Source organism: Mytilus trossulus, chromosome 11, assembly GCF_036588685.1.
Source record: "Mytilus trossulus isolate FHL-02 chromosome 11, PNRI_Mtr1.1.1.hap1, whole genome shotgun sequence".
In the NCBI taxonomy this organism is placed as follows: domain Eukaryota; kingdom Metazoa; phylum Mollusca; class Bivalvia; order Mytilida; family Mytilidae; genus Mytilus; species Mytilus trossulus.
In genome coordinates this window covers 53549364-53561789 of record NC_086383.1, presented here as the reverse complement: position 1 = coordinate 53561789, position 12426 = coordinate 53549364, and the positions used below count along the sequence as shown (strand labels likewise).

The 12426-nt window shown below is 31.9% G+C and overlaps 1 protein-coding gene across 1 annotated transcript; it reads right to left on the bottom strand.

Annotated features, from left to right (window-relative positions):
- Nucleotides 1-291: 291 nt before the first annotated feature.
- On the bottom strand, nucleotides 292-12066 carry LOC134690161 (inversin-like). Its single transcript, XM_063550138.1, has 8 exons — nucleotides 12037-12066; nucleotides 11593-11616; nucleotides 9317-9397; nucleotides 3329-3427; nucleotides 2892-2990; nucleotides 2458-2556; nucleotides 1427-1534; nucleotides 292-333 (listed from the first exon to the last, which is right to left on the bottom strand). Exons 1-8 carry the CDS (start codon nucleotides 12064-12066, stop codon nucleotides 292-294), a joined length of 582 nt encoding a protein of 193 aa, XP_063406208.1.
- Nucleotides 12067-12426: the final 360 nt, after the last annotated feature.

Below are 12426 nucleotides of genomic sequence, written 5' to 3'. Positions count from 1 at the left end.
ACTTTTTTTGTAGCCTTTAAGAAGAATTTTACCCTTTTTTTTTTTAAAGCATTTGAAATAATCTCAGTCTGTCAGCATTTGGTCTTTGTAATTTTTTTTCGCATTTTTTTTTAAATCGGTTAATGCATCCTTTTGTCTAGATGAGGGTTGTCGGCTTTGGGGGGTCTTTTTAACTTTTTATTTTTAAATTTTAGCACCCCATTTTTCTTTATTCTTCATATTTTTGCACCATATTATTTTCTATTCGTCATCTTTTTGCCCAATTCTCTCTATTCCTGAACTTTTTTTCTATCATTCATGATTTTCTATTCTGTATATCCTATCCATACCCTCCTATAACTGTATATTGTTATTGTACAGATTTCATAGTTTTAAGTGTTATCACTGACACCGTATAAATAAGGAAATACATAAATTATGGCAAAGATGAAAGGTTTTTCTGCAACTATTCCAACTAGATAGCTTAAATACAAAAATATGAAGAAATTTGCAGTCTTGAGGAGGCTGGGGTGTCTTCCTCTATCTTGATTTTGAAAAAACAGACAACAAACAGTCTAAATCTTTAGTGAAATGTGCAAATTTCGAAAGTTGTATGTAATTTATGTGTAAGACTTTTTATGTTGATATAGAAAATTATGTGTTTTATCATATTTACGGCTATATTTTACAAAAAAAAAACAGATTAGTGTTGTTTTAATAATTTATTTAAAACTTTGCCATATAAGGGGAGATAACTCAGAGAAAGTAACTTTTACAATAGAATGATTTTTTAATTATTTAATTATCAATATACGATGAACTTATTTTAATGTATTGCTTAAGACTATTTTGATACTATCTAATAACTTTGTTATCATTGTCACAACAACAGATTGGTGTGTGTGTCTTTTGACAGTTTGTTTGTTTACATTGGGTTTAATGACAACAAGTGTCATATTCAGGATATTGCGAGGTCTAATTTTGAATCAATACAAATGATTATTTTTGATATCAAAAACTATTTTATCCATTTACTTATAGGTTATTACTATTGCTTCTTTTCCCTAAAACTGAGATATTCACATAATTTGGCTAACAAATTATGGAATAATAAAATAATCTCCTTTTAGTATAACTAATTACCCAAAAAGTGTTAGTGGTCTATACACAAAATCGTTTTATTTTTGAAGATTTTGAAAACAAATACTGGATTTCTTTTATATGATCATCTATGTTCACGTGTTTTATAGTAAAACTAAGCCATCCAAGTCTATAAAACACTTTAATATTTTTAGTTCAATTTAAAGGATCATATGACATATGTGTAACTATAACCTTGAGAAAAAAAATCCATTTGACCAAAAATATCTTAAACATCATTTTAATGATGCATTATTTACTACATGTAGCAATAGTTGAATATTAGGCATTTACTATATAATATTACCTGATGTGTTTTAACCAAGGGACTGATATCTCCTTCTTCTACAAGACATCTTGTGGTCTGTAGATATCCCCACTCAGCAGCCAGATGTAAAGCTGTTCTTCCATCTACCTATAATAATACCAAATAACATGTAAATATTGTGGATCATTCTTTGTTATCAATATCAATAATATACAACATATCCTACAACTGACATTAAAACTTGTCTAATAAACTGGATAATGTTGTGTAATAAATATAAACAAAATGTATATCACATGAATCAGTGGTCAAAACTGAACAAAATGACCAGTCAAACTTGTATTCATATTGTACATAAACAACAAATAAACAACAAGTTTTTTTGTGGGATGTCAGACCTTCCATCAGAAATGTCATGTTAACAAAATAAAATATTTTTCATGAAATGCATAAAATATTTATATCAATTGATTCAGTGTAATGCACAGAGATAAATGAGATCTCACTTTATATAATTCTAGCAAGTATTTGTTGATATAATAATGAAATCTGTCTGATCAACATGGTTCAGAATAATTATCAATTTAAAAAAAAATAACTTTTTAAAAGAAATATGAAAAATAGTTACATTTCCTGATTAAGTACGAGGAGACAAGTAAAATGAGACCCCACTTAATATGATTCTGACAAATATTTGTTGTCCATTAAACCTGTCTAATTAACAACATGATTTTGTGTGGAATAATGCAACTGACATCAAAACTTGTCTGATAAACTTGACAATGTTGTGTAATAAATATAAACAGAAATAAACTGTCGCATTAATTAAAACTGTCCGATTAACAACAGGATTTAGTGCAGATTCAGATTAATCATTAATTCTAATAAAATAATTTTTTTAAAGAAAAATTAAAAAAAGTTGTATTTTCTGATTCAGAACAATACTATGAGTAAAATGAGACCCCACTTTATATAATTATAACAAATATTTGTCCATTAAAACTGTCTAATTAACAACATGATTTTGTGTTGATTAAAAGTAATGTGATCAGATTTAGTAGATAACATACATCTCTGATATCTGTTTTACATCTGTTCTCCAGGAGAAGTCGACACACTTCCACACGTCCTTCTCTGGCAGCCAACATTAGTGCTGTCCATCCTAACACCTGGAATAATACAACTGACATCAAAACTTGTCTGATAAACTGGACAATGTTGTGTAATAAATATAAACAAAAATAAGTAGTTACATCAATTCAAACTGTCTGATTAACAACAGGATTTAGTGTAGATTCAGTATGATCATTAATTCTAATAAAATCAATTTTTTTTTAGAAAAATGAAAAAAAGTTTTATTTTCTGATTCAAAACAATACTATGAGTAAAATGAGACCCCACTTTATATAATTATAACAAATATTTGTTCATTAAAACTGTCTAATTAACAACATGATTTTGTGTTTATTAAAAGTAATGTTATCAGACTTAGTAGATAACATACATCTGTGATATCTTTGTTACATCTGTTCTCCAGGAGAAGTTGACACACTTCCACATGTCCTCTCACGGCAGCCCACATTAATGCTGTCCATCCTCTATCCTGGAATAATACAACTGACATCAAAACTTGTCTGATAAACTGGACAATGTTGTGTAATAAATATAAACAGAAATGACCAGTCACATTAATTAAAACTGTCTAATTCACAACAGGATTTAGTGTAGATTCAGTTTAATCATCAATTTTAAGAAAATATTTTTTTTAAAAGAAAAATGAAAAAAAGTTATATTTTCTGATTCAGATCAATACTATGAGTAAAATGAGACCCCACTTTATATAATTATTACAAACATTAGTTGTCCATTAAACCTGTCTAATTAACAACATGATTTTGTGTAGATTAAAAGTAATGTGATCAGATTTAGTAGATAACATACATCTGTGATATCTGTTTTACATCTGTTCTCCAGGAGAAGTTGACACACTTCCACATGTCCTTCCCTGGCAGCCCACATTAATGCTGTCCATCCACCAAACTGGAATAATACAACTGACATCAAAACTTGTCTGATAAACTAGACAATGTTGTGTAATAAATATTAACAAAAATAAATAGTCACATTAATTAAAACTGTCTGATTAACAACAGGATTTAGAATTTTAGTGTATATTCAGTAAAATCATTAATTGTAATAAAAATATTTTTTTCAAAAAAATATGAAAAAAGATATATTTTCTGATTCAGAACAATACTATGAGTAAAATGAGACCCCACTTTATATGATTCTAACAAATATTTGTTGTCCATTAAACCTGTCTAATTAATAACATGATTTTGTGTGTAAAAAGGATTTAGTGTAGATTCCATTTAATCATTAATGTTAATAAAATAAATTATTCAAAAAAGCATGAAACAAGTTTTATTTCCTTATTTAGTACAACATAAAGAAAATGAGACCCTCTTTAAATAAAGATTATTATTATTATTATTATTATTATTATTATTATCATTATTATTATTCATACAAACATTTGTTGTTCATTAAATATGCCTAATTAACAACAGGATTTAGTGCAGGTTCAGAATAATCATTAATCTTAAAATAAAAATAAAAGAGTAGTATTTTCAGATTCAGAACAATTATATGAGTAAAACAGAATACACATTTAAATGACTCTAACGACTATTTGTCCTTTTTAAAAGATGTTTCTACATTAGATCTTTATACATATCACTATCTGATCAAAGTTGTTAACACAACACCAAGTAAAACCTTAGTGTAAACAATTGTTTCTTGTCAAGAAGCAAAATAAGAACTTCACTATCCATAACTTAAACACAAACAAAAATATTTTAAAATCAAACCCTGCATACATTTTTTTTCCATTAAAACTGTCAATTCAAATTTAGAATTTTGATTTAATGCTGATTCAGTATAATAATTAAGTATCAGTTAACATACAGACCAATGGTATTTGAACAGTGCAGGGTTTATTATTCTGTGTTTTATTTTTAATACCAATGGTCTAGATAGGCCAAGGGGGAATTGTACGAAAGCAAATATGGTTTAATCTCTCCAAATTTTGTGCCTGTACCAAATCAGACAACCCAGACCATGTATTGTTTGTTGTTATATTTGTCTATTTACTCTGAGTAGTCAGGTCCAGACCCTGGTTGTGTGTTGTTATATTTGTTTGTCTATATACTCACAGTAGTCAGGTCCAGACCATGTGTTGTTAGTTGTTATATTTGTATGTCTATTTATTCTGAGTAGTCAGGTCAGGTCCAGACCATGTGTTGTGTGTTGTTATATTTGTTTGTCTATTTACTCTCAGTGGTCAGATCAGGTCCAGGCCATGTGTTGTATGTTGTTATATTTGTATGTCTATTACTCTGAGAGGTCAGGTCCAGACCATGTGTTGTTTGTTGTAATATATGTCTATTTACTCTCAGTAGTCAGGGCCAGACCATGTGTTGTTTGTTGTTATATTTGTATGTTTATTTACTCTGAGTAGTCAGGTCAGGTCCGGACCATGTGTTGTGTGTTGTTATATTTGTTTGTCTATTTACTCTGAGTAGTCAGGTCAAGTCCATGTATTGTGTGTTGTTATATTTGTTTGTCTATTTTCTCTGAGTAGTCAGGTCCAGACCATGTGTTGTTTGTTATTACAGTTGTTTGTCTATTTTTACTGAGTAGTCAGGTCAGGTCCAGGCCATGTGTTGTTAGTTGTTATATTTGTTTGTCTATTTACTCTGAGTAGTCAGGTCAGGTCCAGACCATTCATTGTTAGTTGTTGTATTTGTTTGTCTATTTACTCTGAGTAGTCAGGTCAGGTCCAGACCATGTGTTGTTTCTTGTTATAGTTGTTTGTCTTTTTACTCTCAGTAGTCAGGTCAGGTCCAGACCTTGTGTTGTTAGTTGTTATATTTGTATGTCTATTTACTCTGAGTAGACAGGTCAGGTCCAGACCTTGGTTGTGTGTTGTTATATTTGTTTATTTACTCTCAGTAGCTATATATATAGTCAGGACCAGACCATGTGTTGTGTGTTGTAATATTTGTCTATTAACTCTGAGTAGCTAGGTCCAGACCATGTGTTTGGTTGCTATACTTGTTTGTCTATTACTCTGAGAGGTCAGGTCCAGACCATGTGATGTTTGTTGTAATATTTGTCTATTTACTCTCAGTAGTCAGGTCCAGACCATGTGTTGTTTGTTGTTATATTTGTATGTTTATTTACTCTGAGTAGTCAGGTCAGGTCCGGACCATGTGTTGTGTGTTGTTATATTTGTTTGTCTATTTACTCTGAGTAGTCAGGTCAAGTCCATGTATTGTGTGTTGTTGTATTTGTTTGTCTATTTACTCTCAGTAGTCAGGTCAGGTCCAGGCCATGTGTTGTTAGTTGTTATATTTGTATGTCTATTTATTCTGAGTAGTCAGGTCAGGTCCAGACCATGTGTTGTGTGTTGTTATATTTGTTTGTCTATATACTCACAATAGTCAGGTCCAGACCATGTGTTGTTAGTTGTTATATTTGTATGTCTATTTATTCTGAGTAGTTAGGTCAGGTCCAGACCATGTGTTGTGTGTTGTTATATTTGTTTGTCTATATACTCACAGTAGTCAGGTCCAGGCCATGTGTTGTTAGTTGTTATATTTGTTTGTCTATATACTCACAGTAGTCAGGTCCAGACCATGTGTTGTTAGTTGTTATATTTGTATGTCTATTTACTATGAGTAGTCAGGTCCAGACCATGTGTTGTTAGTTGTTATATTTGTATGTCTATTTACTATGAGTAGTCATATCCAGACCATGTGTTGTGTGTTGTTATATTTGTTTGTCTTTTTACTCTCAGTAGTCAGGTCAGGTCCAGACCTTGTGTTGTTAGTTGTTATATTTGTTTGTCTATTTACTCTGAGCAGCTAGGTCCAGACCATGTGGTGTGTGTTGTTATATTTGTCTATTTACTCGAGTAGTCATGTCCATACCATGTGTTGTTTGTTGTTTTATTTGTTCGTCTATTTACTATGAGTAGTCAGGTCAGGTCCAGACCATTCGTTGTTAGTTGTTGTATTTGTTTGTCTATTCACTCTGAGTAGTCAGGTCAAGTCCATGTGTTGTGTGTTGTTATATTTGTTTGTCTATTTACTCTCAGCAACCAGGTCCAGACCATGTGTTGTGTGTTGTTATATTTGTATGTCTATTTACTCTGAGTAGTCAGGTCCAGACCATGCGTTGTTATCTTTTGTATTTATTTGTCTTTTACAATGAGAAGTCAGGTCCAGACCATGTGTTGTTTGTTGTTGTATTTGTATGTCTATTTACTCTGAGTAGTCAGGTCCAGACCATGCGTTGTGTGTTGTTATATTTGTTTGTCTATTTTCTCTGAGTATATGTTGTCAGGTCCAGACCATGTGTTGTGTGTTGTTATATTTGTTTGTCTATTTAATCTTGAGTAAACGTAGTCAGGTCCAGACCATGTGTTGTGGGTTGTTATATTTGTTTGCCTATTTACTCTGAGTAGTCAGGTGTAGAACATATGTTAGTATTATTTTGTCAGTGTTATGTTTTAAAAAATGGTAGGTTTCACATTTAGTGCAGTACTCTGATTACAAGTATGTTTCAGTGGTGTGTCATGATGTGTCTGATTTTCTGTGTTGAACATCAGTGTTGTGTCATGATTTATGTCCTGTGTTGAACACCAGTGTTGTGTCATGTGATTCATGTTCCGTGTTGAACATCAGTTTTGTGTCCTAATATGTGTCTTGTTCTGTGTTGAACATAAGAGTTGTGTCCTGTTGTCTATCATGTTCTGTGTTGAACATTAATGTTCTGTCATATGATTCATGTCCTGTGTTGAACGTCAGTGTTGTGTCATGTATCTCATGATATGTCTCATGTTCCATGCTGAACATCAGTGTTGTGTCATGATATGTCACATGTTGTTTTTAAATGCATGTTGTTTCATGATGTATTGAAAACAAGTGTTGTGTCATGATATGTCTCATGTTCTGTGTTTAACATCAGTGTTAAGTCATGATGTGTCTCATGTTCTGTGTTGGTTGTCAATGACGCATCATAATATGAACATCAGTGTTTTGTCATGATTCTCATGTTCTGTGTTGATCATCAGTGTTTTGTCATGATGTTACTCAAATTCTGTGTTGAACATCAGTGTTAAGTCATGATGTTTTTCTAGTTCTGTGATGAGCATCAATGATGTGTCATGATGTGGCTCATGTGTTGAGATGAACATCAGTGGTGTGTCATGATATGTCTCATGTTCTGTGTTGAACATCAGTGTTTTGTCATGATGTTACTCAAATTCTGTGTTGAACATCAGTGTGAAGTCATGATGTGTCTCATGTTCTGTGTTGGTTGTCAATGACGCATCATAATATGAACATCAGTGTTTTGTCATGATATGTCTCATGTTCTGTGTTGATCATCAGTGTTAAGTCATGATGTGTCTCATGTTTTGTGTTGAACACCAGTGTTGTGTCATGTATCGCATGGTATGTCTCATGTTCCATGCGAAACATCAGTGTTTTGTCATGATATGTCTCATGTCCTGTGTTGAACATCAGTGGTGTGTCATTTGATTCATGTTCTGTGTTGAACATCAGTTTTGTGTCCCAATATGTGTTTTGTTCTGTGTTGAACATAAGTGTTGTGTCCTGTTGTCTATCATGTTCTGTGTTGAACATCAATGTTCTGTCATATGATTCATGTCCTGTGTTGAACGTCAGTGTTGTGTCATGTATCTCATAATATGTCTCATGTTCCATGCTGAACATCAGTGTTTTGTCATGATATGTCTCATGTTCTGTGTTGAACATCAGTGTTGTGTCATGATATGACTCGTGTTCTGTGTTGAACACCAGTGTTGTGTCATGTATCTCATGGTATGTCTCATGTTCCATGCTGAACATCAGTGTTTTGTCATGATATGAAAACTCGTTCACCAAGCCTAGCTATTTTTTTAAGTATCCTGCATTTGTGTGTCATGTACTGTTTATGTACAATCTGCTGTGTTTTGAAGTACCTTGTATTTGCATGTTTTATACTGCCTATGTACATTCTTCTATGTTTGTATTGTTGTTTGTTTTTACTGTAAATGTACAAAGAAATAGTCTGACCTGATGTTTTGTAGTACTTATTCAAAGTTGTCTTGAATTTTACAAGTTTACCTTCTTGATATTCAATGTCACAAGTTTACCAACTTGATATTAAATGTTACAAGTTTACCTACTTGATATTCTATGTTACAAGTTTACCCTCTTGGTATTCAATGTTAGAAGTTTACCTATTTGCTATTCAATGTTACAAGTTTACTTATTTGATACTAAATGTTACAAGTTTACCTTCTTGATATTCAATGTCACAAGTTTACCAACTTGATATTCAATGTTACAAGTTTACCTATTTGATATTCAATGTTACAAGTTCACCAACTTGATATTCAATGTTACAAGTATTCCTATTTGATATTCAATGTTACAAGTTTTCTTATTGGATATTCAATGTTACAAGTTTACCTACTTGATATTCAATGTTACAAGTTTACCTATTTGATATTCAATGTTATAAGTTTACCTATTTGATATTCAATGTTACAAGTTTTCTTATTGGATATTCAATGTTACAAGTTTACCAACTTTATATTCAATTTTACAAGTTCACCTACTTGATATTCAATGTTACAAGTTTACCTACTTGATATTCAATGTTACAAGTTTACCTATTTGATATTCAATGTTAAAAGTTTACCTATTTGATATTCAATGTTACAAGTTTTCTTATTGGATATTCAATGTTACAAGTTTACCAAGTTACTTGATATTCAATGTTACAAGTTCACCTACTTGATATTCAATGTTACAACTTTACTTACTTGATATTTTATGTTACAAGTTTACCTACTTTAAATTCAATGTTTGCTCCATTCTCTAGGCAAAGCTTTAAGTCCTCTACGCTTCCATCTCTAGCAGCTTTAATAAGTTTCTGTAAGTAAAAAATAGATTTTACATATAACAGAATGTATAGTGTGTAGTAACTGAAATGGTTTTCACAGACAATAATTATCGGACACTTTAAAATTACAGATTTTTATTGGTTTAAACAAGGGAGACATTTTACTCTATCCCATGGCTCAACTGGGGACCATTTTTTGAATGTCACTTTTTCCTGCAGATCAATCAAACATCAATAATTTAAAAGAAAACAAACTGAATTGTTCATTGACCAGAAAAACCTAGTTTCCCCCTTTTTTGGCACCTAATTCCCCTTTTGTTTGCCCCTAATTCCAAAACATTTTAAGAATACCCCCCCCCCCCCCAAAAAAAAAAAGAAAAAGTCATAAATAACGATCTCTTAATGGTATGGAAACTTGTGGTATAATTTCAGAGAAATTCATTCACTTAAACACAAGTTACTGTTTGAAAACTACAAAAATGCTTATTTTGGACACCCTTTTTGGCCACTAAATCCTAAACTCTTAGGACCATAACCCCAAAAATCAATCTAAACCTTCCTTAAGTGGTATTGAACCTTCTGGTAGAAATAAATAGAGATCCATTCAGCAAATCTGAGATAGTCTGGAAAATCTAGTTTATCCCTTTTTTAGCCCCCAATTCCATAACATTTAGAGTCATAACCCCTCCACCTCCCCCAAATCATTAATTACCATCACTTCATGGTATGGAAACATGTGGTGTCATTTCAGAGAGATTCATCCACTTAAACACGAGTTATTGTTTAAAAACTTCAAAAATGCTTATTTTGGGCCCCTTTTTTGGCCCCTAATTCCTAAACTATTGGGACCATAACCCCCAAAATCAATCCCAACCTTCGTTTAGTGGTATTAAACCTTCTGGTAAAAATTTATAGAAATCCATTCACTAAATCTAAAGTTATTGTCCGGAAACTATATGTGTCTTCGAACGATGACGACGACGACATGAAACCATTATACAACGCTAAAAAAAAATTTGCTGTCGTATAAAAAGACATCTTGCTTCATTTTTTTTTTTTTTTTTAAATAACTGTAACAATGTTATGTATATGACATCATAGTTAATTACTTTCAATTTTCAATTTGAAGAAGAGGACATTTTTGAAATAATACCAAACTTATAGATGTTATACTTTCAATGTAAACAAAAGACAGGTCACAGATATTTCAATTATTCACTGAGGGATATCAAAGAGTGCTACATTTTGTGTGTATTCAAAAATATTATCTTGTCAAAGTTTTCAGGGGAAATTCTGTTTTGCAACTTTGTAATAAACAGCCATGTTTCTCGCTTCTCGTTTTGTTTATATAGATTAGATCGTTGGTTTACCTGTTTGAATGGTTTTACACTAGTAATTTTGGGGCCCTTTATAGCTTGTTGTTCGGTGTGAGCCAAGGCTCCGTGTACTTTAACCTATAATGGTTTAATTTTTAAATTGTTATTTGGATGGAGAGTTGTCTCATTGGCACTCACACCACATCTTCCTATATCTATACAAACCAAACTATTTGCTCTGACTTTGCTCTGACTTAACCTTTGCTGCGGAAACGTACAAAACAGATGTATGTTTAACCCAGACACATTCTGTATGTATGTGCCTGTCCCAAGTTAGGAGCCTGTAATTCAGTGGTTGTCAGTTGTTACATATTTGTGTTTCGTTAATTTTTTTGTACATAAATTAAGCCGTTAGTTTTCTCGTTTGAATTATTTTTCTTTTGTAATTTTTGGGCCTTCCAATCTGCTTATGTGGTATGGGCTTTTCTCATTGTTGAAGGCGGTATGGTGACCCATAGTTGTTATTTTTGTGTCAGTTGGTCTCTTGTGAAGAGTTGTCTCATTGGCAATCATACCACATCTTCTTTTTTCTATAAGCCAAAAGTGCTGGTCCAGGAAACCGATTAATCGAGTATCATTTTGAAGTATGGAGTATTTGCAGTGGCGGATCAACCCCGGGGATGGAACCCCCCTTTTTTTTGGCCGATCAATGCATTTGAATGGGAGCATATAGTTGGAACCCCCCTCCCCCCTTACTCTGGGTTGGGAACCCCCCTTTTTAAAAAGGCTGGATCCGCGCCTGATTTGAGTACTAGTTGACATCCCTACAAATTATCACATGCTTATATTTTCTATCAGATAAACAAAAAGCACTAGACTGTATTGACTTTAAAGAAGAAAAAATCTTACATGATTCCAATCTTCCATTATTTCCTAAAATAGAAAAAAACATATTTATAAACTTTTGTCAAATCTAGAGTAATTATTGTTACTGTTACATGCAACTGAAAAACAAATTCTGTTTTTGAACATGTAACTACTGACCCAATCTTTTCAGATATATACAAAACCAAATCATGTCGTCAACCAATATCTGCATAGTTATCCTCTAAAGGGACATAACTCTTGAGGATAAATGTCAATGGAACTTAACCAATGCTATGTTTAAAAAAATTTAAAAACATAGTTAGCTATAAAAAGCCCTGAAATAACAAATGTAAACCAATTCAAACGAGAAAACTAACTGCAAAATTTATGTACAAAAAATACATGAAAAAGAAATATGATATATACAAAAACAATAAACAACCACTGAATAACGGGATCCTGACTTTAGACATTCTCATTCATTACATCATTATAATAAGCTTCCAATGTTAACATAGTGAAGGTGCTACTATTGCATAATCATTATATATAAACCTTTGATGCATAGCCTCACATGCATCAAAAACACTGCACTGTAATGTACAATAAATCATTTCAACCAGTTTTATTTGATGGCTATTCTTTTCACAATCATAAAAGTCGGAATCAAATTGAGAAGACCACATTCTAATAGCTAATAAACAGCTGCGCCCGGAGCGCATGATACGCCGGTCATCTTGAGTGTGAGGTTTTTAGCAATAATCATAAATAGTTTCAGAAATTACGGTGCGACATGTGAAAAACCCCCTTTTTTTATAAAAAAATCAATAACTCTTAATTAAAAAAAAAATTAGAATCATCACCAAAAAGTATACA